Source organism: Aedes albopictus, chromosome 2, assembly GCF_035046485.1.
Source record: "Aedes albopictus strain Foshan chromosome 2, AalbF5, whole genome shotgun sequence".
In the NCBI taxonomy this organism is placed as follows: Eukaryota; Metazoa; Arthropoda; class Insecta; order Diptera; family Culicidae; genus Aedes; species Aedes albopictus.
This window is the reverse complement of record NC_085137.1, coordinates 349,268,254-349,294,288: the sequence shown is the minus strand read 5'-3', so window position 1 is coordinate 349,294,288 and position 26,035 is coordinate 349,268,254. Positions and strand designations below refer to the sequence as shown.

Below are 26,035 nucleotides of genomic sequence, written 5' to 3'. Positions count from 1 at the left end.
GAATGACCACTTTCTTATGAGTCGTTTATAATTTAGCCTTTATTTATTGATGCTTTTTTTAATGTTCGGATTTGACAGATGCTACGTGTCAATTATTCCTTCTTGATTAACCAATAACGGCAACGGCCACGTCCTTAAGATTTTCAGGTAAGAGAGAAAACGTTAATTCGACAACCTTTGCTACAAAATACCGATACAATAGACTATTGTAATTTCTAATCAACTCAACCATGGGAAGAAAAGTAGCGGCCGTTCAAAATTCACAAATTTTTACTGGTATTCGATTAAAATAAACGTCGTGGTAAGATTTCTGTATGAATTCCTCTAGGTATTTCTTCAGGATTTTTTTTTTCCAAAGATTTCTTCAGAAGTTTTTCAAAGGACTTCTGCAGGAATTTCGTCTTCGTGAATTCCTTAATGAACATCTCGCGAGGTTCCGATAGTTTCGATCAGGGCTTGTTCCAAGAAATGCTTCAACAATTTCTCTCACAATATCTTAAGAAATTTCGTTGAGCCCTTTTGGCCCACCATACATAAGAAAAGAAACGAACCAGCCAAGGGTTGAAAGTCTCTATAATATAGCTAAATCAATCAATAAATCTGAAGAAATTCCTACAGATACTTCTACAGAGATGCACCGATGAATTTCTCCAGGATTTCCCCAAAGCTTTCTTCAGTGATTCCACCATGGATTCCTCCCAGAGATTCTTTAAAGAATTTCTCTAGGAATTGCACCAAACAGTCCCCTAGGAATATCTCCTGGAAAGTCTTTGGAGGTGCCTTCAGTGATTGTTCAAGTGCTTTTTTCGAGGGATTCCCAAAGGTTTTTCACCACAGACCCTTAAAGGTATATCTGTTATGTATGTTTTCCTTCAGAGACTTCTCCATAAATTCTTTCAAGATTTCTGCTAGTGATTACTCCAAAAATTCCATCTGGAATCATTCGAAATATTTCTGCAAAAATTTCTTCCATGAAGTCTTAAAAAAAGTCTACCAGGGGTTATTCAAAAATTAATCCCGGAATACCTTCAAAATTTTCTACAAAAAAAAACTTCCAATTTCATCCAAGGATTCCTTCAATTATTTGTTCAGAAATTACCGCAAATATGGATTCCTTTATTTTTTCCCAGGAATTCCTAAAGATATTTTTCCAAGAATTCATTTAGAGATCTCTCCTGGGATTTTCTAACGAGTGCCTCATGGGATTGGTTCCGGAATTCCTAATGAAATTTCTTCAGCAATTCCTCCAGGTATTTCCCCAAGAATTCCTCCTGGAATTCCTACAGTGATTCCCTAAGGAATTCCTCCAGGGATTTATTTGGGAATTGCTGCTGGAAAAGCACCAGAAACTATTTAAGAAAAATCCTCCAAGAATTCTTGGAATTCCTTCATATATTCCTCCCAGAACTCGTTCAGGAACTCCTCCAGGAATTAATTCTTGGGTTACTTCAGGAATTCCTCCAGAGATTCCTTCAAGAGCTGCTACAGGGTTTCCTCCAGGAGTATTTCCACGAATTTTCTTCTTCTGCGATTTCATCAGTATTTCTTTCTGGGATTCTTTCAGGAACTCTTCCAGGGATTCTTCCAAAAATTGTTCCAGGGATTCTTTCAGGCATTCCTCTAGGAATTTCTCCACGAACTGCTCCTGAGATGCCCCCAGGAATTTCTGCAGATTTCTCCAGGAATTCCTTCAGGAATAATTCTTGGCATTCCTCAAGGACTTCCTCCAGGTAAAGGGTGATACGGTCAACATTTGGTCACACAATTTGTTTCATAACTTGAGACTGCGTACACCAAATCAGCTGATTTTCGGAACAGTAATGGTACATTATATGTAGCTTTTGCCATAAAATTTTCATCAAAATCCGTTTAGTATTTGCGGAGATATTGTGATTCCTAAAAACTGCAATTTTAAAATTTTGTACAAAGAGGATTAAAAAATAAGAACACATTTTTACTCTTTTATTTATAGAGCAAGAAATACTGAACCAATTTCAATGAAAATTTTTCTGTATGTAAAGTATACATATCAAAATGATGTGTAAAAATTTCATTCAATTTGATCCAGCCGTTACAAAGTTATACTTGTTTAGGTGGTCAAATTTTGTCAAATTTTGTCAAGTCAAGTCAAATTTTGGTCCCACAATTTTTTTCATAACTTTAGACTGCGTACACCAAAACAGCTGATTTTTGGATCAGTAATGGTACATTATATGTAGCTGATACCATAAAATTTTCATCAAAATCGTTCTAGTATTTGCGGAGATATTGTTGAACCCTGAGATCCGCAATTTTAAAATATTGTGCAAAGAGGATTCACACATTTTTACTGTTTTATTTATAGAGCCAGAGATACTTAACCGATTTCAATGAAAACTTTTCTGTATGTGGAGTATGCATATCAAAATGGTGTGTAAAAATTTCATTCAATTTGATCCAGCCGTTACAAAGTTATATTTGGTTAAGTGGCACCCGGTTAGTTTTTTTCATATTCAAACTGCTACAACTTTGAAAGTATTCATACAAAATGGCTCAAAATTTTACTAAGAACGTATTTTCATAATAGTAGTATACAGTAAAATTTTGATAAAAATCGGAGCAGTATTGGTAGTTCTGTAATCAAAATTGTGCTTTATTGACCTTAAATTTCCGAAAATTTACTATGGAGCGCCTTTGTACAAAATTTTAAAAAGGTAGGTCGATGGTTTTGTCTATATATCAATTAATACTCAACCGATTTTGATGAAAATTTTATAGTATAAGCTACATATAATGTAGCATTACTGGTCCAAAATTCAGCTGTTTTGGTGTACGCAGTCTAAAGTTATGAGAAAAACTGTGTGACCAAATTTTGACCGAATCACCCTTTATTCCTCAAGGCATTCCTCCAGACATTCCTTCAGAATTTCCTCCAGGTAATCTTTATAGCATTCCTCCAGGAGTTCCTACCTTGATTTCTCAAGGGATCGCTTCAAAAATTTTTCGAGGTATTTCTCCAAAAAATCCATCAGGCATTTCTCCAGGAATTTCTCTACACATTTCTCCAGGGACTCTTCCGAGAATTCCTCCAGAAATTCCTATAGAAATTCTTCCAGGGATAGCTCTAGGGATTCTTTCAGAAATTCCTCCATGGATTTCTCTAGAAATTCCTCTTGGGATAGCTTCGGGAATTCCTCCAAGCATTCCTCCATGAATGATTCGAGGAAGAATTCCTCCAGCGATTTGTATTGTATTATAATTTACTGTATAATACAAGCGCCAAGAAATTCTCCAACAAGTCATCCAGGAATTCGTTCACAATTTACTCCAAGAAAGCTTTGTTCAGAAATCCATCCATGAAATCCTTCAAAAATACCCCTGCAGCTCCTGCAAAGGAATTCCTTCAGAAGTTCGTCCTACATTTTTTTGCAGGAATACATCCTGAGACTTTTTTTTCTCCAAGAAATCCTTCAAGAAGTTTTCCATAGATTTCTTCAGGAATTCATCCAGAGATTCCTCTAGAAGTTTTTCCAAGGATGTTTAAGGGTGTACTCTTAGAAAGCCTTTCAGGGATTTTTCCAAAAATTTGTCAAATGATACCTTTGAAAATTCCCCCAAACGAACGGTTTCTCCTAAAAAAGCTTGGAATTTCCCAAATGAGTTGCCTAAAAATTGTCCGGAGAATCTCTCCAGCAGTTTCTTCAGGAGTTTATTCAGTGATGCCACCAAAAAATTCGTTTGATAACTCCTTCAGACATTTCTCAAGGGAATCCTCCAGGAACTCACCCAGGGTAGACTCTTTCGGAGTTCTCTCAGGGTGTCCTCCCGGAATTTCTCTAGGGAACCAGGAATTCTTTCTTGTATTCCTCAAGGACTTCCTCCAGGTATTCCTCAAAGCATTCTTCCAGACATTCCATCGGAATTTCCTCCAGGAATTCCTCTTGCCCTAGGATGCCCTTTAAGAATTCCTACATGGACAACTCAACGGTTTCCTCCAGTGAAAGTTACGAGAGTGCCTTCAAGAGTTATTTCCAAGGATTCCGAGGATTCCAAGGATTTCCGAAAATACGTCAATCAACATTTTTATCGGATTATGATCTGAGATCAGTACCTATATGAAATATAACTTAGTGACCTTATATCCCCAACAGGGGAGGAAGAAAAAAAGAAAAAAAAAAACATACAATATACACTACCCGTCATAAGTACGGACTCACAAAAGGTATTGCAACAATATTGCATCACCCTGACTCACCTCGATATCGCAAAAACCAGAACACCTATAAAAATGCCGCCCTTAGAAAAGTTGTTGCTCTTGGGCTTCTGAATAACTTTGCTAAAGACAGCATCTTTGTAAAGCCTGTATCCACAATAATCGGGACACAGAAATAGAGCTATAGCTCTGCAATAGATACATTAAAATTGTTTAAATTTGGCATAATAACATCATAAGATGTGTTCATTTCACCTACAAAATTTCATGTGAATCGGTGCAGTACTTTTTGTTGTAGCAATGAAAGAGCAGAATGAGCGCCATTGAATTTTGTACAGTTCCTAGTTTTGCTTGTCAGCACTGTAACTTTTGAATTTGGCAAAGGAAATGGCTGAAATTTTGAACACAATCCTCTCAATTTACATTTGTTGCATAGGCAAAATTTCAAGAAAATCGATGCACTATCAAGGATTTTATAGTCGAAACATGTATGGGGACTGAACGTGATTTTAGCCCCTCAGACAGCAATTAGTCAGCACCCTTTATTGTTCCGATTATACTATTGAAAGTACTATACCAATAATCATCAAAATTTGCAGACATAAAATACACAATAATCAGCTATCTTATATGAAAATTTCATGAAAATTGGCAGAGAAATTCAAAATTTATAAATAGGCAAACAGCGCACATGAAAAACACGAAAATTTTTTACTAACACTCGGCCCTATCAACACCAGTAGCTTTCAAACCAATCGTTCAAAGTTGATGAAATTTTGCAAAAAAGTGTCTCTATAAGTATAATAACTACTAACAAAATCTCATAATTATCTTAATAGAACTTTGAACTGTGGCGGAAAATAACCATCTATTATGCGAATGAAAATTGATCATGATTGTACAAAATGCTTAAAACCACGTCTGCTTGTTTTTCATACAGTTAAAAGTAATGCATCGATTTTGATGAAATTTTGCACAAACAATAAACATACACCAAAGAGTTCTCAGTCATTTATTTGGTCAATTATACCGATTCATTACAGAGCTACAGCCGTACTTCTGTGTCCCGATTATTGCGGATACAGGCTTAAATAATGCTTTTAGAATGAAGTTATACGATATTTAATTCCATCGTGTTGTTATAAAAGCGAGTATGTATAAACTTGTCAAGGTGCTAAAAGATGGGCGCACCCTTGAACTCAACTTATGTAGGGGAAATTGTGTATTTTCGGCAGTTTTCTTCTCTTCGTCATAGGGTGTTTTTGAAGGCTGTTGAACTCAGAGTTGGTTTCAAATCCTTCACAATCAAGCTAATTTATATGGCCAAGTTTCAGGCATTTTGGTTGACAAAAACCTCTCATGACGAAGAAAACAAAATATAGAACTAGCTTTTTCGCATGCTCGTATAAAAATAGGGTAAAACATAAATAAATCTTCAAGGCATGCTGATTGCTACTTGGGACCTGCCGATACCCATCGTATAAGGCGGTATGCGTATATTAAACATGCACCATGCGTGCATGCAGGCATGCACGCATATGACCTCCACTTTATCATCTTATGCCACATCTTATACGATTACTGGCTGTCTGGGTAATCTCCATCATCACCTTATATAAAGATGGCTAAATTTGGGAGCTTTAGTGGTATCCAGATTATTTTATAAGTGGAATCTTCGCCCAAATATTAGCCGAAAACCTAAATTTCGTCATTTTTAGTGTCCGGGAACTATTTTTAAAATGCATTTAAGGTGAAACATCAAGAAATCCCATTGCAATTTTTCATACAAACTTAAGAGGCACAAATCTGACGAACAAAGTATCGAACCAAGCCGCACTTGTTTTTCCTGGCTTTGCTCAGCTCACATGCAAAGGAGCTTTTACAAATCGAGAGCATTTGTTTACGAATTTTCAAGATTAGTGCTCTTGAAAACGTGAGTAGGTAACCAAGTCGGCCATTGTGGCAGCCATGTTTGTATTCTCTGAAGTTTCTCCTTAAAGTTTGTATGAGGAGCATCTTTTGTTCGGGTCGAACTGACATTTTATCGATTGAACTGTCATTGTATCCACGAAAATTAAAACAGTTTTGTTGATTCAACCATCAAAACCAAGGTTGATTTTCTTGTTGATTTTCCGGTGCTAGTCTTTTTTACGGCTGGCTCGCAGGGCCTGACACCAACCCACTAACCCAGGGAGCTGGGCTTACCTTCCCGGAAGCTACGGGTTCTGCAAACCAAGGTATTTGAACGCAATAAAATCTCTTTGTACTTAGAAAAATGAGCTCTTTCGATTAAGCTATAGAAAATAGCCATATTTTGTTCACTAAACAACCCAATTGATATTAGGAAAAAATCACAACTGAGGTGATTTGAACTCAATGTTCATGAGCTCAAATCTTACCGGAGCTGTAGATTTTTTTCCTAATTTCACTGAGTTTATTAGAAATCATATGAAAAGATTGAGAATAGAGTAGGGTAAGAGGTGGATCTGAAGGTGATCGTGGTGATCCAAAAACGCATATAATTTAAGTTCATGTTCCTAATTTAATAATAAAAAAAAATACGACATTCACCCAACTTTAGAGAAGTCTCTCTCACCTGCTACCGTTGCTCTGCGCTGCCGTCGTCGTCGACGAGGGCGCCGTCATGCTGGTTGCGACGTTATTATGGCTGGTGTCCCCGCTCGGAGTGGAAATTCCGGCCGGGCCCGCACCATTTTTGTTGCCGTAGTTGCCGCCCTGTTTCAGCTTCAGCCGTCGTTTGCTCGCCTTCCACAGGACGCTGATCAGGACGCAGCTGATTACCGTCAGGATAGCGCAGGGCAGCAGCTTGATGATGACCGAGTGAATCCAAAAGTTATACCTGAGGTGGAGGAGATGATAAACACTAATTGAAAACTTTGGTAAAACTTGTTGAAATTTGTATTCAAAACTGTATATTTGTTCATGAATGGCAAGTAGAAAAAGATCTGAAACACTAGCTGTCATTAAATCTTTTTTTCTATAAAACTTTTATTGATCATACACATATGTATCACCTATAACAGCTGAAGAAAATTTTTATGATCGAAATAATTCTGGGGAAACTACCACAACAGTTCGTGGGTGTAGTAACTTTTCAGAGCTTTCTGGTGGTATTCAAAGATGAACTTTTTGCAAATTCTTTTATAAATCCCAGCTGAAGATCTTAGCTACGAAAAAAATTATGAATCTAGCGGAGATCGATAAAGACCGAACAAGTTGTTTAAGGGACGGTAGTCGAATCTTCCGCCATTGCACTGTTCTGGGTCCGGTGTTATGGAATGTCATGTACGACGAGGTGTTGAGGTTAGAGTACCCAATGGGAGTGGAGATTGTCGGATTTGCCGACGACATTACGCTCGAAGTCTACGGTGAAACGATCGAGGAGGTGAAGTTGACTACCGACCACTCGATCAAGTTTGTGGAGGCGTGGATGCGATCCAGGAAACTGGAGCTGGCTCACCACAAGACAGAGGTGACGGTTGTTAACAACCGGAAGTCGGAGCAGCAGACGGAGATCAGTGTAGGAGAGTGCACTATCCTGTCAAAGCGCTCCGTCAAACACTTGGGCGTGATGATCGACGATAAGCTTACCTTTGGTAGCCACGTCGATTATGCCTGTAAAAGAGCCTCCACAGCTATTGCGGCACTGTCCCGGATGATGTCCAATAGCTCTGCGGTGTACGCCAGTAAGCGCAAGCTTCTGGCTAGTGTTGCTACGTCCATACTTAGGTATGGCGGCCCGGCGTGGGGCACCGCGCTAAGTACTAAATGCTACCGACGGAAGCTGGAAAGTACTTACAGGCTTATGTGCCTGAGGGTTGCAAGCGCGTACCGTACCGTATTACACGACGCTTTCTGCGTCATAACTGGTATGGTGCCTATCAGCATTCTTATCAGTGAGGACATGGAGTGCTTCGAAATACGCGGCACAAGAGGCATACGCAGGACTGCCAGGATGGCCTCTATGGTCAAATGGCAGCGCGCTTGGGATAGTTCCACCAAAGGAAGGTGGACCCATAGGTTGATACCGAGGGTAGATAGTTGGATTAATAGGCGCCATGGGGAAGTTACATTCCACCTGACACAGGTCCTTACAGGTCATGGTTGCTTCCGACAGTATCTACCTACACCGTTTCGGGCATTCGGATTCTCCCGAATGCCCAGTGTGCAATGATTTAGAGGAAACGGCGGAACACGTTTTGTTCGTGTACCCGCGTTTTCGCACAATGTGTGACCGCATGCTTGCCACATGCGGGGAGGACACAAACCCGGACAACTTGGTCCAGAGGATGTGTCATACCTACACCCAAAACAGAGAATTGTGCGCGTTCGCGCGCTTGTCGTTTTGTGCACGGAATATGCATGGAATGTGCGCGAAACGTGCTTATCCGATGGCGCACAAACGCTCACGGACGGTAAACCGCATACATGCGTAGCAAAAATAGTATCACGACACAAGACCCACTTCTGAACTACTCGATTACCGAACTCGATTCCCTGCGATGGATGATGCACACACACATGTACTGTATGGAAAGTTGAAATAGTTTCCGTACTGTATAAGCAACGCTTGAGTGTGTGTGATAAAAATAATTAAAATCAGTTTGTTTTTTACCATCGTCGTCGCTGGTCGGTCGTCGGTTTGCGGCTATCTTTAGAGAAAAGACGGAACTAAACGCGATATTTTTTTATTATTTCAGTAGTTCGTATACTTAAACGTATAAAATTTTAGTGAAAGAAGTGTTTACGGTGAGGTGAGTACATGATACAACGGATTTGGAATAATTAGGAAACGCGGTCGGATCGGTCTTTGTCGGTGGCGGTCAGGTAATTGTTCTTGCGTTTCGACGGTTTCGACTTTGGAGAAATCCACGGTTTTAAAGAAGTTTGTTGGATAGTGGAGGGCTTTTTTTAACACAATTTTAAAATGCAGCATCTTGCAGAAAGTGAGATAGACCGCGATAGGTCTGAGCAGTATGTGCGAAAAAGTGCAGTGATGTGGTGTCAGCAGCGTGATCTTTTTTTCTTATGTGAAGATTATCACTGTGCAACGGTTTACCTATAATGTTTATACCTATTGTGAAAGGATTCATAGTCTATGTTTAAAAAGTGGATATTCAACAATGCAATGTTGCAATGAGGAAGTTTGCCATACGATACGCAAATGTAAAATGGTCATGAATAGAGAATGTTTCCACAGAAAGTTATTGCACAACTAGGCTGAGATGCATGTTTTGCCCCAGTTGGGATATTACATCAAGAAAAAAGGTAAAGAAGAGTGTTATAAAAATGTATGTGCTTGAATTGCAAAGTGGAAAGAAGCTATATGAGAAAAATATAATACAATTTAGTTGAAATATTGTGATATAATAATATTAGAAAGGGAAATGAAAATGTGAAAATGAAGCAGTAAACAATGATTATTTGTTACTTCCACCGATCTCTTGTGCAACCAACCTCTACAGTTTCTTCAGGGATGACATCTTGGAGAAGACCATGAACTGGATTAGCTGACTGGATTTGAATATCCTGAAAGGTAAGGAGACATGTTCTGATCATTCTTCAAAATTTCTCTGGGAACCTTTGAGATTTTCTTCGGCAAACAAGGTATACGAGAATTTCTTCAGCAATTTTGATAAATACTCGGGCAATTTATTACAAAATTTCCAATTTATTCGTGAATCCCTGATCATATTTTTTCTGAGTTTGTGTAACATTGTCTCGGAAATTCTTTCTGCAATTTATTTGAGAATTCCTCCTATTACTTGTTTGATTTTTTTTTGTAAAGTGTTTGATAATTCCTGTGCATATTTTTTATTGCTTCTAGATTTGCATGTTCAAAATTTAAGAGCAATGATTGATGATTCTGATGACGCCCCTTAAAGATTGAAGGCAATTTTGTTATAACTTTCTTACAAATTTCCTCCGTCATTATTTTGGGAATCAATTCGTGTTGTTTTTAAAATTTTATAAGCTATTTTTTACGACTTCTTTCGAAAATTCGTCGGCAGATCCTTTGAACTTCTTTAGTTAATATGAGAAATTCGGCAGTTTTATTGGAAATTGTTTCGGTACTTATACTGAAAAGTTCTTGATAATTTTGGAATTATTTTGGCAAAAATCTTCGACATCTTCCATGATATTTATTTTCTGTAATGATCTAAGAATTGCTTTGATTATTTCTTCTAAAACATCTCTGCAAACTTCTTTCTGAAACATCTCTGGAAACTTCTTTCACAATTCATTTGATAATTTGTTTGAAAATTCTCTCTGATATTATCACAGCAATTCTTTGATAATTTTGGCGGTTAAACCTTTGAAAAAAGCATAAGCAGTTCCTTTGAAAATATCTCGGGATCCTTGGCGATTACTATAGAATTTCTTTTTCACAATTTCTTGGGGATAGGTCTAGACAAGTATTCTAGAAATTTCTTCTAATATTCCTGCAGAAACTCCTTCGGCATTTCCCGATGGAATTGCTGCGATAATTCGTTTGGGAATATGTAGGCAATTCCTGCAGCCAGTTCTTATAAAATTTCGTGGATAACTCAGGCTCATACCCATTTTTTTTTGTTTTTCTTTCGAGATTTATTCAGCAGATTTTCTGGGAATTCATCCATCTTTTTTAATAATTCTTTGGAATCCAATTGAAATTAACGATGGCAAATTATTTGACAAATCTTTTGAGAGTTCCTTCAATACAATTTGGAGTTTCTTCAAAAACTTTTGGAAATATTTTTCGCATTTTTTTCTTAATCTTATTGTACTTCTGTTGGAAACTCAGTTGAAATTTTTTTTGGAAAGACTTTTACGTTTTTTCAACATTTTATTTTGATTTTGCTTTGATATTTCCATTGGCAATCTACTTGAAGAAACTGTAAATTTCTTATAGTTGTTTTTTTTTTGTAATTCTTTTGGTAATTTTGTTGATATTTAATTAAAATTGAATTTCTTCGGAAACTTGTGAAAATATTTTAAGGTGTTTGTTTTGATAATTTCATCGAAAATTTCATCGGGTATCTATTGAAATTCACTTCGGCCAACTATTTGTAGTTTTTTTTTTTAAGAATTCATTCGACCAATTCCGGAAAATTATTTTAGAGTTTTGAGATTTCCATTTGTTCGATTGTTGTAGTGCATCGATGAGCCCTTCGGTGCTGCATGGAGCATGAAAGCACTGAAGAAACCCAAGGAAATGCATACGAGTACATGCGACTGAAGAGGAGTGTCGTATACCAAGGAACCGAGCTTTTCTCAAAGTTTTCCCGAGTCCCTAAATAATCTTATTAGTTGTAAGTTCAATAAATGTATTTGTAAATATTTGAATAAATTGACGTGGAATGTGTAACGAAGATAAATAGTAAAACCAATGTGATATATTAAGTTGCATGAAGCCCGAGGAAGAAACCATCCGTATCTGTAAAAGAATCGAATCCGAGAGGACCGTTACCGAAGCTACCAAATATAGTCCACTGGAGGATCAGCTCCTAAACACCCTCTTAACATTTTTTGGCAGCGTGTGAGAATATTTTTAAGGTAATTGTGTTTATAGTTTCGTTGTCAATTTCTTTTAAAAATAAGTTGTAATTTACTTCACCAATGTATTGTAAAATTCCTTAAAGATTTAGGAAATTTAATGGACTTTTTTTGGTAATTCTTGTGATAATTCCTTCGGAACCTTCAGAAATTTCTTTGAAAATTTGACTTTCAATGTTATTTGTGAATTCTTATGACATTTTTTTTGATCAATTTTGTTGGGAATTTAGTTGAAACTCCTTTAAGATTTCACTCGCGAATTTCGAAGATTTTTCCTTTGGTAATATATGTATTTATTCATTATTCTGGCAATTTCATTGCGAATTTCATTGAAGTTTACTTTAGCATATTATCTTTAAATTCCTTTGAGATTTCCCCCTATAAATTATTTGAGAGTTCCGTTTAAAATGTCTCTGAATTTCTTTTTCGTTAATTCTTTTCGTAATTCCTTCGCCAATCTAGATGAGAATTCAGTTGAAATTAAATACGGCAATTGACTTCGGTAATTTCCTTAAGCAAAGTAATTGAAACTTCTTTTGAAATTTCCTTTGACAATGTGGGTATTTTTTTCGGTATTTTTTTTCTATTTGATTCTATTTGATTTTGGCAGTTTTTTTGTAAATTCTTTTGAGATTTTATTTTACTATTTTCTTGGGAATTCTTTCGGAAACTTTTTAGGTATTATTTGAAAATCTTTTGATTTTTTTTACTGTACGTTATTTGACAAGAAATTTTTCTTCAGAACTATCTTGAAATATTAATTCGATTTTTTTGTTATTCCTTTGGAAAATTCATTGGGAATTCAATTCTAATTTACTTTGACACATAATTTTTAAATTTTTTAAGGATTTCCTTTTGCAGATTAGGAAATCTCTTAGTACTTTTGCGGTTCAGCAATTGAAATGGAAATTCAGTTGTTCGGAAGCTCTTTGGGCAAATTAATTTGGAATTTACTTGGAATATTGTGAGAAACGTTTTTTTGCTAATTATTTCAGCCATTCGTTCTAGAAATTTGATTGCGAATTCAGTTCAAATTGACTTAGACAATTTTCGGGAATTCCTTTGAAATTCCTTTTGAAAAATAATTTAAGACTTGCTAAAGAAAATTCACAGATTTTTTTTACGATGATTCTTCTTGTCAGTCTAGAACTAAAAATCTCATTAATACAGGTAAAAAAACCAAACAATTTACGAAAGGAAATCTCAAAGGAATTCTCAAGTAGGGTAAGTGTTCTAATTATGGCGATAGTACCAATTATTCACCTTAGTTGATTTTCGCACTTTAACGATGTGAATCAACAAGAAAAAAATAGTGAACAACAGATGAAGTTCACAAAAAATGGTTGCACTCATGTAAACTGCACATTTTGCTCAAATTATGGTAGAAATAAATCATTTTCCTTAAAATTTCAGCTTCCTTGCACCCTTTTTCGTGTACACGTTATGGCTAATCCTATAAGGAATGCATGCAAATAGTGCGAAAAGGAATCAAAGTTCAAAATGTATCCATAACTGGTACAGGGTTCCTATCATTGGCACACGCTCCGTTACTATTTTTTTCATCATTGGCACGGCTCCGTTTCTATATTTTTCCTGAAAAGAATGTTTTTTATCTGTATTAACGAGATTTTTAGACCTAGGCTAGTTCATCTCGGCCTGTAAAGTATGGAAACTTTAAACCATCTTTTTACATATTGGCGACATTCGTTGGTCATCTCGTTATTTTTGTACAAATACAGTGACCCCACAATTTATGAATCGACAAAAATGACCACAGTTTATGGATCACTCCATTTGATCAACATGGTGATTCATAAATAGTGTACAAAAATTAAGGTGATTCATCGGTGTGGGGTCACTGTAGTTTTCCTGAGGTATTGATATAATTGGTACAGGCATTCTATATTGCCGGAATGGTTTCATCTAAATTCTCAACGCAACTGCCATAAAAATATCCAAAAATTACAGAAAAACATTTTTTTGACATTGAAGAGAGCATTCCCAAATAATGTGCGGAAGGAAATCTTATAAGAATTTCCAAAATAATTGCCGAAGTCAATTTCAATTCAATTTCAAATTGCCGAAGAAGTTACTGAACATGTATGAACAGAAATTTTGAAATTATTTGCAAAGGAAATCTTAAAGGAATTTCTAAACAAACTGCTGAATTCAATTTTAACTGAATTTCAAACAAAAAAGCCAACAAAATCTAAAAAAAAATCAGAAGGAAGTTCCAAAGGAAATCTTAAAAGAATTTCCAAGTATTAGTCAAATTAACCCTCTAATACCCAATCCCGCCTTTAGACGGTGTATTGTTTGAGCATTTTTGTATTTTTTCTTGCCTGGGCAATCAAAACTTTCATATTTTTAGCTGATATTTATAACTGTTCTGTATATTTTACTATGATTTTCGGTTTACGCTTCAAAGCGTTATAACATTTTTTTAAAATCATTGAAAAAATGATGTTTTAATCACCTTTTGGATGTCATTGTTTCTTTTGTATTTAATCGCAACAATCAACGTATTTTAAATTTTTCCTCAATCATTATATTATAATAGAAGAGTTAAAGGGAGTTGAATATACTCTAAAATTGTTTTCCTAAATGTTACACGGAAAATAAAATTTGTCATGAAAAAAAATTAAAAAATAATAATTTACAATAATTATAAAATCTCAAAATGTCTTCGTTTTTAAAATTGGTATGCCAAATAGGCTTCCAGGAAAAATATAAAAGTGTAGGGATGTTCAAAAATAAAAATTAGAAAAATCAAAAACCAAAATTCACAAAATCGAGAATAAAAAAGAATCATCTTCCAAAACTTGTTTATATCGATTTTAGATGACGAAAATTGATATTTAGATCAAAATAAAAAATTTGAGGGTTAAATTTGTTCTCAAATTTAAAATATATTTTCGATGTAGGTAATTCTCTAATAGTTTGCCTAAAAAAATATCAGAAACATTTTAAAATGAATTGCTGAAGTCAATTTTGACTGAATTCCCAACGAAATATCTGAAGGTGTTGCAAAAGTTATCACCGAAAATTTGTTCATGGAAATTTCTGAAGGAAGTCCTAAGGAATTTAGAATCTCAATGGAATTTCCGAACAAATTGATGAAGTCAATTCGAACTGATTTCCCGACAGAATTGCCGAAGCAATTTCCAAAATAATTAAGGAATTTCTTAAGACACAGCTGCAGAAAATCACAAAAGAATTTTCCGAAAAATTGTTAAAGAAATCAATTAAAAAAATTAAAAAATATTTATCAAATGGAAATAATTTTCTAAAAGATTATCTGTGGATATACCAGATAAATATATAGCCAAATGAATTTCAAAAGTGTAGCTACCGTAGTTTTCTAAGATATATTGGAAAGAATTGCTAAGGAAACTGCCAACGACACTCCTAGAGGAATGTGTCCTGGAGGAATTTCTGATGAAATTCTGATGAAAATTTCTCTAGAAATTTCTAACAGAACTCATCCACGATTTCCTCTAGGGTTTTCTCCAGGAATTCCTCAACGGATTCCTCAAGGAATTTCTCACGAAACTCTTCTGAAAAATTCTCAAGAAATTCCTCCAGAGATTCCTCCATTAATTCCTCCAGGGTTTCTTCTTTGAATTTCTTCAGAAAAAATATCCAGAAATTCATCCAGGAATTCCTTCAGAAACTCCTAAGGGAGTTCCTCCAGGAAACCTCAAAAATATCTCAAGAAATTGTTTCAGGAAATTTTTCCAACAATTGGTCAGGGATTGCTCCAGGAAACTCTAAACAAATTTTTACCAGAATACCTTCAAGATTTCCCCCTTGAAATCCTCCAGAAAATCCTTAAGGAATTCCCCCCGGAACTCTTCCAGGAATTCCTCAAGAAACTCTTTCAGGGATTCAGGGATTCATCCAGGGATTGCTCCAGAAATTTTCCCACGGATTCCTCCAGAAAATGCTTGAAATTTCACACGAAACTCTACCAAGAATTCCCTCCAAGATATCCACTGGAAAATAATCCAGGTGTTCCTCCATGGATTTCTGTAGGAATTTCTCCAGGATTTTCTTCAAGAATTCCTCCAGGTATTTGTCAATGAATTTCTTCAGAAATGCCTAAAAAAATTCTTCCAAAAATATCTTCAGAAATTCTTCGAGGACTTCTTCCACACATTCTTCAAAAAACTCCCCCAGGAATTCCTTCAGTAATTCTTTAAGGAATCTCTCCATAAGTTTCTCTTAAAATTCCTTCAAGAGTTCCTTCAGAAACACCTCCAGGAATTTCCCCAGGGATTCCTCGAGGAACTCCTACAGGTATTTCTCTAAACAATTTTTAGGAATTTCATTCCTGAGTTGGGTTGTTAAGTGAATAAAATATTGCACTATTCTATAGCTTGATCGAAAGAGCTAATTTTTCTGTGTATAGTGTGATTTGATTGCGTTGCAATACCTTTTGTTTTGATGGTTAAATAAACAAAACAGTTTTGATTTCCGTGGATAAAATTTCAGTTCAATCGATAAATTGACAGTTCGACCCGAACAAAAAAAATCCCCATATCAATGCATTTTAAAAATAGTTGCCGGACTCCAAAACTAATGAAATTTTGGATTTCGACAAATTTTTGGGCGGATATTCCGTTTATGAAAAAATCCAGATACCCCTAAAGAACCATATCTCTCCAAGATTTTCTCTAGGGGTTCCTCCAGGAATTCCTCCACAGTTTCCTCCAAAAAAATCCTGAAAAAATCTCCCAACACTCTTCCAGAAATCGCTCCAGGGATCCATCCATGATTTTTTTAGAAATTCCTCATAAATTCCTCCAGAAGCTCCTTCAGAAATCATAAAAATAAATCTCCAGAAATTTCAAAACGAAAAGAAAATCGCGTTAAGTACTGTTCCTTTGAATTCCACTAAGAATTTGCATCCTTTGACAGATACGTATTTCGACCTCAACTGTAAGGTCGTCTTCAGTGTCTTGTACTTGAGTCAAGTACAAGACACTGAAGACGACCTTACAGTTGAGGTCGAAATACGTATCTGTCAAAGGATGCAAATTCTTAGTGGAATTCAAAGGAACAGTACTTAACGCGATTTTCTTTTTATTTACAGATATTCCCCTAACAAGCCCAGGTTAATCATCATTTCAAAACGAATTACTCCTCAAATTCCTTTAGTGAAATTCTTGCTCCAGGAATTTCTCCAGGAATTTCATCAGAAAATTCTCCCGAAATGCCATCAGAAATTCCCCCAGGAGATATTACTATAGCAGTTTCTCCAGGTAAGCCTGAAATTTTTTTTTCAGAAATCTCTCCAGGAATTCCTACAGAAATTTCTCTAGGAATTCCTGCAGAAATACCTTCATGCAGCCTCAAATATTTCTCTAGAAATTCCGCAAATAATTGCTCCAGTTATTCCTCAAGGAATTTCTGCCCAAATACATTCAAGATTTCCTCTAAGGTTTCCTCCAGGAATTTATCCATGGATTTCTCAATCATAAAGAAATGGCCCCCGCAACTCTTCCAGAATTTCTTCAGGAATTCTTCCAGGGATTTATCCATAAAGTTCTCCAGAACTTTCTCAAAGAATTCCTCCAGAAATTCCTAGAGGAATTCCTTCAAGAATTTTTTCAGGAGACAGATATACTTCCAGGAAAGCATCAAAAATTTCTTCAGAAAATCCTCAAAGAACTCCTCTAGGAATTCCTCCAGAAATTCCTTCAGGGATTCCAGCAGAAAAACCTCCTGGAAATTCAGCAGGGATTCCTCCAAGAATTTCTCCAGGAGTTTCTCCAGGGATTTCTCCTTGGAATCCTGCAGAGATTCCTCCATAAAATCTTTCAGGGATTTTCTTGGAATTCCTTCAGAAATATTTCCAGGAGTTTCTCAAGGGATTCATCTCAGAATTCTTTCCTGGATTCTTTCAGAAATTCCTCCAAGGATCCCATCAGGGATTTTTCCAGGAATTTTCCGTAGCTTCCTCCAGAAGTTCATCCAAGGATTTCTTGAGGAATGCTCCCAGGGATTCCGCTAGCAATTCCTTCGGGGATTCCTCTTGAGGAATTTCTGGTGAAATATTTTAGGTTTCCTGGAGGAATTCCTGCAGGAATGTCGGGAGGAACTTCAAGATAATCTTCTGAATGAAATCCAAGAGAAATTTTTGAGGAATTTCTGAGAAATTTTTGGGGGTATTCTTGGAGAAATTCCTAGAGAAACTCGTGCAGAAATCTGTGGGGTAAATCTTAGAGCAATTTAGGCAGACATTCCAACAGGGTTTCCTGGAGGAATACCTGTAGGAATTCCTGGAGGTATTTATGGAGAAATTCCTGGATAAATTTTTGGAGGAATTTATGGTGGAATTCCTAGAGCAAATACTGAAGGAGAAATATGTAAGCCTTTCTAAGGGATTTCATGGAGGAATTCGGTAAATCATCGAGGAATTTCTAAAGGGATTTCTGGATGAATTTCTGGAAAACAAATTTGATGATTTTTGAAGAAATTCATGGATGAATCCCGGGAGAAATTCCTGGAAGAACTCCTTAAGGAATTATTGAACTAATTGCTGGAGGAATTCTTTATGGAATTTCTGGAGAAACATTTGTGGCTTGCTGGTGGAATTCCTGAAGAAATGACTGGAGGAGTGATTGGAGAAATTCATAGAGGATTTTGTAAAGGAATTCCTGGATGAAATTTTGGAGGACATGTTTGAGGGATGTCTGAAACAATGCATGGATGAACCCCAGGAGGAATTTTCGATGAAATTCTTGGAGAAATTCCTGGAGAAATTGCTGAAGAAATTTTTGGAAAAAAATCGAGAAATTTTTTGGAAAAAATTCGAGGAATTCCTGGAAGCATTCCTGGAAGAATTTAGAGAGAAATTCCTTTCGGATTTTCTGGAGAAATCCGTGAAGGAATCCACGAAGGGAATGTTGGAAGAATTCTGGCAGAAATTACTGGAGGATTTTCTGGGGGAACATCTGGAGGAATTCCTGAAGCAATCCCTGGAGGAATTTCTGGAGGTATTTCTGGACAAATTCCTAAAAAAAATTTTTGGAGTAAATAATGTAGGAGTAATGCCTCAAAACTGGAAGAATTCCTGCAGTAATTCTTTGAGGAATTTCTGGAGAAATATTTGAGGCTTCGTGGAAGAATGTTTGGAGCAACTCCTAGAGGAATTTCTGAAGGCATTCATAGAGGAATTTTTAAAACATCTGAAAAAAATGCAATTTCTCAAGAAATTCCTGCAAGAATCCTGACAGAAATTCCAATAGGGTTTTCTGGAGGAATACTGGAAAGAATTCCTGGAGCAATCCCTGAAGGAATTCCTGGAGGTTTTTCTGGAGAAATTCCCGAAGAAAATTTTGGAGGAATCCTTGGGCAATTACTGAAGGAGAAGTATGTCAGTCTATCTGAAGGTATTCCTGAATGACTTTTTGGAGGATTTTTTCTTTATCAACTTTTGAAGAAATTTATGGATGAATCCCGGAAGGAATTCCTGGAGAAATTCCTGAAGGAATTTCTGGAGGAACACCTGGAGTTATTCCTGAAGAATGTTTTGGAGGAGTTAATGTAGTTAATGGAGAAATTCCTAAAAGAATTTCAGGAGGAATTCTTTAAGGATTTCCTGGAGGATTTATTTGAGGATTCCTGCAGTAATTTAAGGAGGAATTCTTTGAAGAATGACTGGAGGAATTCCAGCAGGAATTCTTTGAGAAATTTATGGAGAAATATTTGAAGCTTCCTGGAGGAACTTCTGGAGGAATGTCTGGAGCAACTTCTAGAGGAGTTTCTGAAGGAGTTCATAGATGAATTTATGAGTAATTTCTAAAGAAATTCATGGATTTAACCCAGGTAGAAATTTCAACTGAGTTTTCTGGAGGAAAGCTGGAAAGAATTCCTGGAGCAATCCCTGAAAGAATTCATGTAGGTTTTTCTGGAGAAATTCCCTAAGAAATTTTTGGAGGCATTAATGGTGGAGTTCCTTGAGGAATTACTGAAGGAGAGTATGTCCAGGTATATCTGAAGGAATTCCTGGATGAATTTCTGGAGAATTTTGCGATGAACTTTTGAAGAAATTCATGGATGAATCCCGGAAGAAATTCCTGAAGGAATCCATGGAGGATTCCCTGGAGGAATTCTAGGAAGAGTTCCAGAAGAAATTCCTTTCAGATTTTCTGGAGGAATCCATGGAAGAATTTCTGAAGGAAATTCCGGAGGAATTCTGGCAGAAATTCAATTTACACTAGATGATTTTCTGGATGGAGGAATTCCTGAAGAATTTGTTGAGGAGTTTATGAAGGACTTTATTCAGCAGTTACTAGAGGAAATCATGAAGGAATTCATTGAAGATTTTCTGGAGAAATATTTGAGCCTACCAGGTGGAATTTTTGGAAGAATGACTGGAGAAACTCTTCGAGAACATTCTGAATAAATTCCTGAATGCATTTCTGGAGGAAATGTTTGAGGAATTTCTGTTGAAATGCATAAATGGAACCCGGGAGGAATTTCTGAAGAAATTCCTGAAGAAATTCCTGGTGAAACTCCTGAAGCAATTACTGAACTAATTCTTGAAGGAATTCCTGGAGAAATTCCTGAAGAAATTTCGGGAGGAATCCATCGAGGAATTCCTGGAGGCATTCCTGGAAGAGATTAGGGAGAAACGTCTTCAGGATTTTCTGGAGCAATCCTTGGAGGAATCTCTGGAATAAATATTGGAGGAATTCCGGTAGAAATTTCTAGAGGATTTTCTAGAGGAAATCCTGGCGGAATTCCTGGAGCAATCCTTAAAGGAATTTTTCTGGAGGAACTTCTGAAAAATTTTTTGGAGGAATTACTGGAGGAATTCCTACAGTAAGTGCGGAATTTCTGGAGAAATATTTGAAGCTCCTTGAAGAACTCCTAAAGAAATTCATTGAGGATTTTTTTATAAAATTCTGGAAAAATTTCTTGAGAAATTTCTGCAGGAATCCTGGCAGAAATTCAAGCAGAGTTTTCTGGAAGAACGTTGGAAAGAATAACATAAGGAATCCCTGTAGGAATTCATGGAGGTATTTCTGCAGAAATTTCTGAAGGATTTTTTTTAGGAATTTATGGTGGAATTCCTTGTGGAATTATTGGAGGAATTTCTGGAGAAATATATGAGCCTTTGTGAAGGAATTTCTGCATGAACGTCTGGGAAAATCCTCGAGGATTTTCTGAGAAAGTTCTTGGAGGAATTTTTTGATGAATTTCTGAAAAAAAAATCATGGATGAATTTCGAAAGAAATTACTGGAGGAATCCCTGGAGGTATTTCTCGAGGAATTCCTGGAAGCATTCCTGGAAGAGTTTAGGGAGAAATTCCTTTAGGATTTACTGGAGGAATCCCTGGAGGAAATGTTGATAGAATTCTGGAAGATGTTTCTAGAGGATTACCTGGAGCAATCCCTGGAGGAATTTCTGGAGATATTTCTGAAGAATTCCTGAAAGAATTATTAGAGTAATTTATGGGGGAATTCTTTGAGGAATTACTGGAGGAATTCCTACAGGAATTCTCTGAGGAACTTCTTGAGAAATATTTGAGGCCTACTAGACGTATGTCTGGAGCAACTCCTGGAGAAATTTCTGAAGGAATTCATGAAGGTATTTTTAAGGAATTTCTGAATAAGTTGATGGATAAATCTCTAGAAGAATACCTGGAGAAAATCCTGCAGAAATCCTGGCAGAAATTCAGAAAGGGTTTTCTGGAAGAATGCTCGACGGAATGACTTAAGGAATCTATATAGGAATTCCTGGAGGTATTTCTGAAGGAATGTTTGGAGGAATTTGTGGTGGAATTCTTTGAGTAACTATTGGAGGATTTTCTGGAGAAATGTATGAGCCTTTCTGAAGGAATTTCTTGAGGAATGTCTAAAGGATATCTTCGAGGAATTTCTGATGGAATGCCTGGCAGAATTTTTTGATGAGATTCTGAAAAAAAAATCATGGATGAATCTCGGAAGAAATTTCTATAGAAATTCTTGGAGGAATTCCTGGAAGAGTTTTGGGAGAAATTCCTTTAGGATTTTCTGGAGGAAATGTTGGTGGAATTCTGGTAGATATTTCTAGAGGATTACCTGGAGCAATCCTTGGAGAAATTTCTGGAGGCATTTCTAAAGAATTCTTGATAGAATTTTTGGAGTAATTTATGGGAGAATTCTTTGAGGAATTGCTAAAGGAATTCTTACAGGAATTCTTAAAGAAATTTCTGGAGAAATATTTCAGGATTTCTGGAGGAATGTCTGGAGCAACTCATAGAGAAATTGCTGTAGGAACCCCTGGAGGAATTTCTGCAGAAATTCATGGTATAATCTCTGGAAGAACACCTGGAGGCATTCCTGAAGGAATTTTTGGAGGAATTTATGGAAGAATTCCTTGAGAAATTACTGAAGGAGAAGTCTTTGAGCCTATCTGAAGGTATTCCTGAATGAATTTCTGGAGAATTTTTTGATGAACTTTTGAAGAAATTTATGGATGAATCCCGGAAGGAATTCCTGGAAAAATTCCTGAAAGAATTTCTGGAGGAACACCTGGAGGAATTTCTGAAGAATGTTTTGGAGGAGCTAATGTAGTTAATGGAGAAATTAATAAAAGAATTCCTGGAGGAATTCTTTAAGGATTCCCTGGAGAATTTATTTTTACAAATATCTTGAGAAATATTTGAGGCTTCCTGGAGGAAATTTTGGAGGATTTTCATAAGAATTCCTGAAAGAGCTTTTGGAGTAATTTTTGGAGGAGTTTATGATAGAATTCCTTGAGAAATTACTGAAGGAGAAGTATGTGAGCCTATTTGAAGGTATTCCTGAATGAATTTCTGGAGAATTTTTTGATGAACTTTTGAAGAAATTTATGGATAAATCCCGGAAGGAATTCCTGGAAAAAAACCTGAAAGAAATTCTGGAGGAACACCTGGAGGAATTCCTGAAGGAATTTTTGGAGGAATTTATGGTAGAATTCCTTGAGAAATTACTGAAGGAGAAGTATGTCAGCCTATCTGAAGGTATTCCTGAATGAATTTCTGGAGAATTTTTTGATGAACTTTTGAAGAAATGTATGGGTGAATCCCGGAAGGAATTCCTGGAAAAAATCCTGAAAGAATTTCTGGAGAAACACCCGGAGGATTTCCTGAAGGAATTTTTGGAGGAGTTTATGGTAGAATTTCTTGAGAAATTACTGAAGGAGAAGTACGTGAGCCTATCTGAAGGTATTCCTGAATGAATTTCTGGAGATTTTTTTGATGAACTTTTGAAGAAATTTATGGATGAATCCCGGAAGGAATTCCTGGAAAAAAAATCTGAAAGAATTTCTGGAGGAACACCTAGAGGAATTCCTGAAGAATGTTTTGGAGGAGCTAATGTAGTTAATGGAGAAATTCCTAAAAGAATTTCTGGAGGAATTCTTTAAGGATTTCCTGGAGGATTTATTTTTACGAATTTCTGAAGAAATATTTGAGGCTTCCTGGAGGAAATTTTGGAGGATTTTTATAAGAATTCCTGAAAGAACTTTTGGAGTAATTTTTGGAGGAATTTATGATACAATTCCTTGAGAAATTACTGAAGGAGAAGTATGCGAGCCTATCTGAAGGTATTCCTGAATGAATTTCTGAAGAATTTTTTGATGAACTTTTGAAGAAATTTATGGATGAATCCCGGAAGGAATTCCTGGAAAAATTCCTGAAAGAATTTCTGGAGGAACAGCTGGAGGAATTCCTGAAGGAATTTTTGGAGGAATTTATGGTAGAATTCCTTGAGAAATTACTGAAGGAGAAGTACGTGAGCCTATCTGAAGGTATTCCTGAATGAATTTCTGGAGAATTTTTTGATTAACTTTTGAAGAAATTTATGGATGAATCCAGGAAGGAATTCCTGGAAAAAATTCTGAAAGTATTTCTGGAGGAACACCTAGAGGAATTCCTGAAAAATGTTTTGGAGGAGCTAATGTAGTTAATGGAGAAATTCCTAAAAGAACTTCTGGAGGAATTCTTTAAGGATTTCCTGGAGGATTTATTTTTACGAATTTCTGAAGAAATATTTGAGGCTTCCTGGAGGAAATTTTGGAGGATTTTTGTAAGAATTCCTGAAAGAACTTTTGGAGTAATTTTTGGAGGAATTTATGATACAATTCATTGAGAAATTACTGAAGGAGAAGTATGTGAGCCTATCTGAAGGTATTCCTGAATGCATTTTTAGAGAATTTTTTTGATGAACTTTTGAAGAAATGTATGGATATCATGGAAGAGATTCCTGGAAAAATTGCTGAAAGAATATCTGGAGGAACACCTGGAGGCATTCCTGAAGGAATTTTTGGAGGAATTTATGGAAGAATTCCTTGAGAAATTACTGAAGGAGAAGTCTTTGAGCCTATCTGAAGGTATTCCTGAATGAATTTCTGAAGGAATTTTTGGAGGAATTTATGGAAGAATTCCTTGAGAAATTACTGAAGGAGAAGTCTTTGAGCCTATCTGAAGGTATTCCTGAAAGGAATTCCTGGAAAAATTCCTGAAAGATTTTCTGGAGGAACTGCTGGAGGAATTTCTGAAGAATTTTTGGAGGAATTTATGGCAGAATTCCTTGAGAAATTACTGAAGGAGAAGTGTGTGAGCCTATCTGAAGGTATTCCTGAATGAATTTATGGAGAATTTTTTGATGAACTTTTGAAGAAATTTATGGATAAATCCCGGAAGGAATTCCTGGAAAAAAACCTGAAAGAAATTCTGGAGGAACACCTGGAGGAATTCCTGAAGGAATTTTTGGAGGAATTTATGGTAGAATTCCTTGAGAAATTACTGAAGGAGAAGTACGTGAGCCTATCTGAAGGTATTCCTGAATGAATTTCTGGAGATTTTTTTGATGAACTTTTGAAGAAATTTATGGATGAATCCCGGAAGGAATTCCTGGAAAAAAAATCTGAAAGAATTTCTGGAGGAACACCTAGAGGAATTCCTGAAGAATGTTTTGGAGGAGCTAATGTAGTTAATGGAGAAATTCCTAAAAGAATTTCTGGAGGAATTCTTTAAGGATTTCCTGGAGGATTTATTTTTACGAATTTCTGAAGAAATATTTGAGGCTTCCTGGAGGAAATTTTGGAGGATTTTTATAAGAATTCCTGAAAGAACTTTTGGAGTAATTTTTGGAGGAATTTATGATACAATTCCTTGAGAAATTACTGAAGGAGAAGTATGCGAGCCTATCTGAAGGTATTCCTGAATGAATTTCTGAAGAATTTTTTGATGAACTTTTGAAGAAATTTATGGATGAATCCCGGAAGGAATTCCTGGAAAAATTCCTGAAAGAATTTCTGGAGGAACAGCTGGAGGAATTCCTGAAGGAATTTTTGGAGGAATTTATGGTAGAATTCCTTGAGAAATTACTGAAGGAGAAGTACGTGAGCCTATCTGAAGGTATTCCTGAATGAATTTCTGGAATGGAGAATTTTTTGATGAACTTTTGAAGAAATTTATGGATGAATCCCGGAAGGAATTCCTGGAAAAATTCCTGAAAGATTTTCTGGAGGAACTGCTGGAGGAATTTCTGAAGAATTTTTGGAGGAATTTATGGCAGAATTCCTTGAGAAATTACTGAAGGAGAAGTGTGTGAGCCTATCTGAAGGTATTCCTGAATGAATTTATGGAGAATTTTTTGATGAACTTTTGAAGAAATTTATGGATGAATCCCGGAAGGAATTCCTGGAAAAATTCCTAAAAGAATTTCTGGAGGAATTTCTGAAGGAATTTTTGGAGGAATTTATGGTAGAATTCCTTGAGAAATTACTGAAGGAAAAGTATGTGAGCCTATCTGAAGGTATTCCTGAATGAATTTCTGGAGAATTTTTTGATGAACTTTTGAAGAAATTTATGGATGAATCCCGGAAGAAATTCCTGGAGAAAATTCTGAAAGTATTTCTGGAGGAACACCTGGAGGAATTCCTGAAGAATGTTTTGGAGGAGCTAATGTAGTTAATGGAGAAACTCCTAAAAGAATTTCTGGAGGAATTCTTTAAGGATTTCCTGGAAGATTTATTTTTACGAATTTCTGGAGAAATACTTGAGGCTTCCTGGAGGAAATTTTGGAGGATTTTTATAAGAATTCCTGAAAGAACTTTTGGAGTAATTTTTGGAGGAATTTATGATAGAATTCCTTGAGAAATTACTGAAGGAGAAGTACACTGTGGTGCATAATTGATCGGACAAACGCCGTTTTTCATACAAAATGGCCAAGTTTAAGATGCTGTAACTATGGTTTGCTTTGTTGGATTGAGCTCAATTTTTGACACGGAACTACAAATATGCT

The 26,035-nt window shown here is 36.1% G+C and overlaps 1 protein-coding gene across 3 annotated transcripts in view; it reads right to left on the bottom strand.

Annotated features, from left to right (window-relative positions):
• The window catches only part of LOC109430795 (G-protein coupled receptor dmsr-1), a 505,508-nt gene that overhangs the window by 14,081 nt on the left and 465,392 nt on the right, over positions 1 to 26,035 (bottom strand). For all 3 annotated transcript variants that reach the window (XM_062852690.1, XM_062852692.1, XM_062852691.1), the window contains one exon: positions 6,789 to 7,052. In XM_062852690.1, the coding sequence (XP_062708674.1) occupies positions 6,789 to 7,052 (264 nt within the window). The remainder of the gene's footprint in view (positions 1 to 6,788; positions 7,053 to 26,035) is intronic.